This window comes from Vicia villosa, linkage group LG1 (assembly GCF_029867415.1).
Source record: "Vicia villosa cultivar HV-30 ecotype Madison, WI linkage group LG1, Vvil1.0, whole genome shotgun sequence".
In the NCBI taxonomy this organism is placed as follows: domain Eukaryota; kingdom Viridiplantae; phylum Streptophyta; class Magnoliopsida; order Fabales; family Fabaceae; genus Vicia; species Vicia villosa.
The window spans coordinates 119,637,810-119,645,588 of NC_081180.1; the positions used below are offsets into that span (position 1 = coordinate 119,637,810).

Below are 7,779 nucleotides of genomic sequence, written 5' to 3' on the forward strand. Positions count from 1 at the left end.
CTAACATGGTCCACGGTCAAAAGTATGGGGGTCATTCAAAACCCCCAATACCTCAAAACCATTCTCTTGTGTCACAAAAGAAGAACTTGCAGAGACAGTATTCCTATTTTTTGCCTTTGACGAGCCTTTGGCCTTGATCCAAGTCACTTCCACTGTTTCCTTTGTTTTCTGTTTGGTATTGTGTGGTGTTGCAAACACATCCCCATCCGTGTTTACTGGTGTAGTAACAGGTTCTAGGATAGGCTGCTCTGCTTGTGCAGTCTGTACCCCAGCCGTGAGCTCCTCTAATTGCATATGACTTTCCTCAGATACCGCAGCTTGTGTCGGCGTGATCTTAGGCTGCCTTGGTTTCCATATCTTCTTTTTGAGTCCATCAACACATGTGTGCCCCACTTTCTGGCACTTATCACAGAACTTGGGTCGCCACTCGTATTCAATCGGTTGCAGTAGAATGTTCCCTTCTTTATCCTTCAAAGCAATTTCTTCCAGCAGTTTCCTAGTTATGTCGACTTCTACCAATATTCGCGCGTAAGTAACACGGAGTTTATGAGTGGTACATTCATCTGTTATCATGGGCACACCAATTGCACTCCCAATTTTATCCAGCGTGCGTTCTCCCCAAAGATACAATGGCAGTTTAGGTAACTTGATCCAAATTGGGATCGTTCTTAACATATCTTGTTTCATGTTGAAGTTGGCTTTCCATTCTTTGATTATCATTGGCATTCCTCTAATTGTGTATGGTCCCCCTTGCAACACTGATTCCTTCTCCTCTTTTGATTTGAACCGCATGAGGAAATAACCGTCATCGTGGTAATACAGATCAGGCAATTTTATAAAATTCCAGTTGCGCTCCATGAAATTCATCCCCAATTCATACTTAGATCATCCCGCATGATGACCTTTAAACATGACGAACAAAAAGGTGGATAGATAAGTACATATTTTAGAGAAACTTCAGAGAAGGAGATTAAGCTCTTTATAGAAAAACTTTGTTCTAGGTGGTCGAAACCATTTAAAATTTAAAAGATATATCTGTTTGATGCAATACATGTATTTACTTTTAATGCGCATAGATTAAAACATTATTTATTGAAGAATAAATACTCTAAGTTTCAATTTTGTCTTTTAGGTATTTTGTTAGGTAAATAGTGGTTTCAAAAATAGATTTAAATGTTTGTGTATGTGATGCCTTTATATCTTAGGACTCACTCTCATACTTTCACAACATTATGGTCATTCGGACAAATACGATCAGACGAACTTTCACATTTCCTATTTTTTACAACTCTAAAGTTTTCAAATTCCTTTGTCAGATACTCCTGATCATAAAAGCACTTCAATAGAAACTTGAGTCTCTTACTTGATAAGACTTGAGATGTCTCAAGGTTAATCACTACCATCAAAAAATTGGAAAGATATAATTACCATCGACTTCAACAATTATTAGCATTGTCATCACTAAAATATTAGGAAGGTTGTCAGTAGGGGTGGGAATAGGCCAGGCCGACTAACAGGGGCCTACGGCCCAGCCTACATAGGCCAAGGCCAGGCCAGACTTTTTACATAAATAGAAAATGCCTAGGCTTTTTTATAAGCCTATTTAGCTAAAAAGGCTAGGCCACAGGCCATATAAAAAGCCTTTTAAGCCTATGAGGCCGGCCTATTTAAATAAATTTGAATAATTTTATTAATATTATATTGTATTTTGTATTTTGAATTAAAATATAAAAATAAATATTAGTTATCTTAAAGAAATTATGAAAATAAGATGAAAAAAATCTTATGAACAATGTCATAAGTTACTTCCATAAGTTTTTTCAAACCAATAGTATCAAAAAATGTATACTACTAGATAAACTCAAATAAGTCAATGCAAACAAACATTTAATCTGATTGATCTTTTAATTTGTTAGTCTATATAAAGTTGAGTTGAATGACTTATTTACAAATGTTCAAATGAAATAGGCTTTTAAGTAGGCTAACAGGCCAATCAGGCCTTATAAAAGGCCAGGCTCAGGCCAAAAAAATAAGCCTACTATAGGCTACAGGCCAGACTTAGGCTTTGAATTTTTTAGCAGGCCAGGCTCAGGCTTGACAAAGCCTAGCTCGGCCCAGCCTATTCCCACCCCTAGTTGTCAGCAGTATCATCAATTTCATACATGCAAATACATAAATCCACACCTACATTTGAGTTTTTGGCATAACTCGGAGTAACTTACTTAAGAAAATTCGACACTCATTTTTCTTTGATTTGAGTGATAGATAATCTATATTTAAATACATTTTCTAGAACTTGATTGAAAACTATAAAATAATTTTTTTCCAACCCTAAAATTTATTATAATATTTTTTCTACAAGTTAAACCAGTTTGATCCTAACTACATTTGTAGCAATAGAAAAGTAATGAAAGTACTACTCTATTATCATTATTTTTCAAAACAAAATCAATCCAACTATTTTTTTATCTAATCAACATTTAAATTAGTATTAAACAACAAATTCCCAAAAAAAATTATTATATTATACTCAATATAAACAAACATACACTTAAAAGTTAAAAGTACAAATTAAAATCTATATGAATAATTAGCCAATTTCTTCGAGTAACATACAAATTCAAAATCATTTTTTTCTTATTTTTGGCTATGAGTATCTTCCTCATTGACTTCCTATATGAACGTAATTAGCCTTCATTGTTTGCAGTTGATAACTCATTTTGTTGTTTATTCAATTCAATTCAACTTCTGCCTCATTCTTATTCTTATTTGCATCACTTTCATAAAAATATGCATCAATTATCTGTCCCCCAAAAAATATATTCTCATAAACTATAACAAAACTTTTATATATACCTTCATCAACACCGTCATTATCACTTCAATCATTATCTTCATAATCATCCATTTTTCTATTACTTACTTGTCCTTCTTGCCTTTTACATTATATAATATAATATAAACAATTGACTATAGTTTGTTCCTCACACAATTATATGAAAAACTTATGAACCTTGTTTAATTAACTAGTAATATTCAATATATTAATATATTTTGCTAGGGAATCAAATTTGGGATTGCATTGCCACCACCCTATCATGTCTCTTGGGATTTTTGTTCTTTTCCTGTGCAGTTATCATTGTAGGGACCCATGAAATAGACCCAATAATTTGCTTCACATGCATGGATATTATTTTAAACATAACATACCATCACTATCTCCAAAAAAAGTTTAAAATTATTTTATGCTTAGGAATATTAAGCTTGCAAGAATTAAATAATTGAGAAGACTAATTGAAAATATGTGTTTGCACATGGATAATCAAGGAGCAAAAAGATTGAAGATGATGGTTTGTCTTTACTTATGAATTAGCAAATCCTAATATTTTTGCTAATTAAATATAACTTATGTTATGGTTTTTTTCCCTAGCTATTGGTAATGGTAACCTAGTTTTGTAACTAGGTTTTATTTGGTAATTAGATAATTTGGAATGATGAAAGCAAAATTCAATCAAATACTATCTCAATTGAACAGAAGCTGATTTGTATATCATCACTAAAATTTGAACCTTAGTACTATGATCGAAGCAGATATTATCAGACTGAATATCATCAAAATCCGAATCCTAGTACTCACGGTTATTTGTACGAGTTTCTAGTAAATTTTACCACTTCATAACTAAAAAAAATAATAACGGACATGCCTCGAAAACTATGAAACATGTTCAGACATATACATCAGACATGACGCTGATACTGACTCGAATACGGATACGTTGGTAACAAAAATGAAGGTAGTTGACTTGACTCCATTTGTTTCTCCGGGTTACTCATGTCATGTCTCTTTATTTATCTAGCAACTTTCCCTTTCCGCAGCATCAGTACGTGTAAGGGACCCGTTATATGATGCAACGTTGAAGGCTTTTAGAAGTATAGTCCCACACTATAAGGCCATTCATACACAACCCTTTTGTTTTTATTTGAATTGGTACAATTGTACAATATGTGTCATTTCCCAATACATTACATTGCATTAAAAATTACTCTTTTTATGTTTCCACTATGCCAACCCTTTTGCAGCGATAGTAAAATATTTTCATATCATATGATTTTTTTTTATCAAACTTTGTGTCCGTACAACAACTTTAATCAAGGAAATATATGAATGAGTTTTTTTATGTGGCCTTTATTGAACTGAACTGATTTTCATACCTATATAGTCGGTGGTGTGTCCATAACTGTTTGTTTAAAGTGATTTCAATTTTCAAACAAACATGTAAATGATCAAAGGAAGAAAAGTGATGTATATATTTGTATGCATACATTCTTGACTTCAATCACTCATCTCATGTTTTTTTTCAAAAAAGTGTAACCAATCTCTATCTATACAAAGACAGTGACAGACACTAATTTAAGAAACATATATAAATGGTCCCTGCTGCACCTTTGATACTGAGAGAAAGAAAAAACTCTATGGATTCCAAATTTGAACCCTTAATAAGATAAATATAGAAAAATGCACTCAACTATATATACATAAAATCACTTGATAGATATAGTTCACATTCATAAGAATTTTTCAAGCCTTATTCTACAGTATTTCCTCTATGCTTGAGGTGAAAAAATTGACAATTATTGTAATGTAACATAATAATGCTGATTTTTTTTTTTGTGGTATGAGACACATATACAATATGGAAGTTTTATCAAAAGGGAAATTTACAGCACACACCTGTGGTCAGAAAGATAAGAAACTTCTGACCTATATAGTTCATTCATATAGAAAATCATATAATATTCATATCGCGATCTTTGTCTCTTTTAGGCTATAGCGTTTGTCCGAAAGCCACTGAAAATCTCTGCAGATCCTTGCTATATATATCAGAAAGTTGAAAACCTTGTTGCTGTTGTTGTTGTTGTTGTTGTTGCGGTTGGCATTGGCTCCAACTAGTACATGATTCATCAGTTATGAAATTACCTGTTTCTGGTTTGGCATCGGCGTAGATAGATTGAGGAGGCTGATTCTGCATGAGAAATGGCGTGTTGAGATATTCAGACCATTTCATTTCTTCTTGTAACGGTAGAGTTCCGCTGTCGAGAAAGTTCGCGCTGGAAACGGTTTTGCTCGTGTTGTTAATGGTGTTGTAGTTGCTTGCTTCCCAGTTATGAACTCCGTCCGAGGAAACGGAAACGGTTGGTTTTACTTGTGTTGGTGTTTGGAAAATTGAGGTTGTAACAGAATGAAGCATGTTGGAGTTTATGACAGAATTTGTATCTGACAATGACATCATTTGTGAAGAAGATGAGGATGGTGTGAAACAAATAGACGCATTTGGATTCTCCGAAATTCCGATGTTTGATCCATAGTTCATGTTCTGGAAAGAAAAGTAGCCTGTGGTGTTGAACCTGTCTAGGAATAATTCATGGCTGCTGCTACCATTGTTGTTGATCTTCGAGGAAGTGGAAACTTCTAGAGGGTAACCATGATCTATAGAAGCTTTTGTAGGTTCCATTACCAAACTCATAACATCATTCGACGAAACCGAAGCTTTTTGATTGCTTTTGTTTGCTGTGAGTGGTTTTTCATTATCATTTTCAATCTCTGAGAGTGGTTTATGAGTATTTGGATCAATGCCACTTTGTCTCAACCTCTTCTTGAGACATGAGTTCCATAGATTCTTAATCTCATTGTCGGTTCTTCCTGGTAATTGTGCTGCAATTTGAGACCATCTGATATAAACAAGAAACAATTCAAACACATAATCGAAAACCGAAAAAAAAAAACTATATCATAAAAAGATAAAGAGTTATTATAGATTCTACAATAACCTGTTTCCAAGTACTGCATGAAGTTCAATGATCAAATTCTCTTCTTGTTGTGAGAATGCTCCTCTCTTCAAATCAGGTCTCAAGTAATTTATCCATCTTAACCTGCAACTCTTGCCACATCTCTGCAAACCTATTCATTGTGCATGCTCAAATATATATCAGATAAAAATGCATGAATCATGTATTGAAGTTTGAAACTATAATACTATGTAGAATATTAAATATATGTATATGTATATGTATAGGTACCAGCTAGTTTTGGGACTGAACTCCAACATCCATGACCATGTTTGGTAATGTAATTCAAAAGCTTCTCATCTTCTTCTGGAGACCAAAGTCCTTTCCTTAACTTCTGCTTGTAGCAGCAAGAGTGTCTTCCCATGATTACGTTTAAGAAAAATCTTATCTTCAAACACACTCACAAACTTTGCTTTGGAAGAAACTCTTTTTTAAAGCTGTAAAGTTTTTTCTGTCCAAACAAAACCTACGTGGAAACTAGAGAGGAAAGTTTGGTGGGGTGAGGAGGAGAAAGTGTTGAGAGAGAGAAGCTCTTAGAGAAAGCAAGTTGAAAAAAATAAAATGGCACCTTGATAGGGAATCAAATAAATAGGAAGAGTCTTAGAGGAGAGAAAGTTGTACTCAAAAGGTTATTGGACAGTTCCACCTTTATATATATATATATATATATATATATATATATATATATATATATATATATATATATATATATATATATATATATATATATATATATATATATATATTTATGAATTTAATTATTCTGTGCACTGTGTGACTTTCTAATGCTTATTTTCACTTCGTTAATGTATCAGACACTAGATATAATCTCTGTATTCGGCCTTATGACCGATTAATTTAAAGGAATCAATTTTATTGTCTATTTGTGTGACTCCGTTTAAAGTTAGAGTATAGTTCTATATGGACCTGCCCTAATACAAAGGTTGTTTGCACTTATTAGGATTGAAATCTTAAACCTTAAAAAACACAATATCAAAACTCAAGTCTTCACCATTAAGCTAAACAATTCGTGACGTTGATGTCTACTGTCTTCTATTAAAATTTAAAAAGAGTTGATCATCTATATTTATATATGAATTTACTCCCTTCTTCACATGACAAATAATTAACTAATTAAATGGGGCCCATCAATCATTATCAACGGTCTAGATCTACCTATTCCCACATCCTATCAAAGGGTTGCATATAGGAGAGTAGTAGAACTACAACATAATGTTATTTTATCTAGTTTGACTTTGATGTATGTAATATTGTAATCTAATTGTAAATATACTATTAGTTATGAGTAGTGATGATCATTATTATATACCAAATTTTGTTAAGCAAAAGCTACAAATCTAGCTAGCAAAAGTTCTCACTTTTAACCTACCTTGGTTGTTATGTGCCATGCTGCTTAGAGTTGAGATTCTTCTATTGTGCATTTGAAAGTTATAATATGTGACGAGATGTCTCCATTCCCACATGATATAATAGAAAAAATGTTCCATCTATGGAATTTGAAGGGGTGAGTTTTCTAGTCTAAACCTAATCTAAGAATAGTAATATGAATTAATATAAATTAACAAAAAGTTAGGAGAAAGGAAAAATTCTCTTATGGAGAAGTAAATCCTAAGAGTAGAAATTATGCAAAACATAGTATACTGCATTAAATTGATGATAACAGAAACCTTAATTCTCTAGGTTCTTTTGTTCCCTTTGGTGATAATACTCAAAGTTTTGAAAACTCTATCACCCTTTCCTTTTCTTGAATAACTTTCTATTTATTTTGGCTTTATTGAGATGAATTTTATTTTTGTGGAACAAATAGTGGAAAATTGTTTTTGATATATGAGAAGGTTAAGGTCATATTTCTTGGGTTAGAAAGTGCTTGAAGTTGAACTAACTATGTGAATGGTTTATTTTTTTTGCAAT

At 32.6% G+C, this 7,779-nt stretch overlaps 2 protein-coding genes across 2 annotated transcripts; both read right to left on the reverse strand.

Annotated features, from left to right (window-relative positions):
* Window positions 1–858, reverse strand: LOC131652729 (uncharacterized). The gene has a single exon (XM_058922678.1). The coding sequence runs from the start codon at window positions 856–858 to the stop codon at window positions 1–3; it is 858 nt and encodes a 285-aa protein (XP_058778661.1).
* A 3,670-nt stretch (window positions 859–4,528) lies between these two features.
* Window positions 4,529–7,306, reverse strand: LOC131615659 (transcription factor MYB61-like). The gene is made up of 4 exons (XM_058886809.1): window positions 7,238–7,306; window positions 6,079–6,324; window positions 5,830–5,959; window positions 4,529–5,730 (listed from the first exon to the last, which is right to left on the reverse strand). Exons 2-4 carry the CDS (start codon window positions 6,209–6,211, stop codon window positions 4,827–4,829), a joined length of 1,167 nt encoding a protein of 388 aa, XP_058742792.1. The 5' UTR covers window positions 6,212–6,324; window positions 7,238–7,306; the 3' UTR covers window positions 4,529–4,826.
* Window positions 7,307–7,779: the final 473 nt, after the last annotated feature.

What these genes read in the sequence shown, in the direction of transcription:
- LOC131652729 (XM_058922678.1), bottom strand. Translation starts at nt 858, where the DNA reads ATGGAGCGCAACTGGAATTTTATAAAATTGCCTGATCTGTATTACCAC.
- LOC131615659 (XM_058886809.1), bottom strand. Translation starts at nt 6,211, where the DNA reads ATGGGAAGACACTCTTGCTGCTACAAGCAGAAGTTAAGGAAAGGACTT. An exon ending in TTCAGTCCCAAAACTAGCTG is followed by an intron (nt 5,960 to 6,078) that starts GTACCTATACAT and finishes CACAATGAATAG; the next exon opens with GTTTGCAGAGATGTGGCAAG. An exon ending in CATGCAGTACTTGGAAACAG is followed by an intron (nt 5,731 to 5,829) that starts GTTATTGTAGAA and finishes TGTTTATATCAG; the next exon opens with ATGGTCTCAAATTGCAGCAC.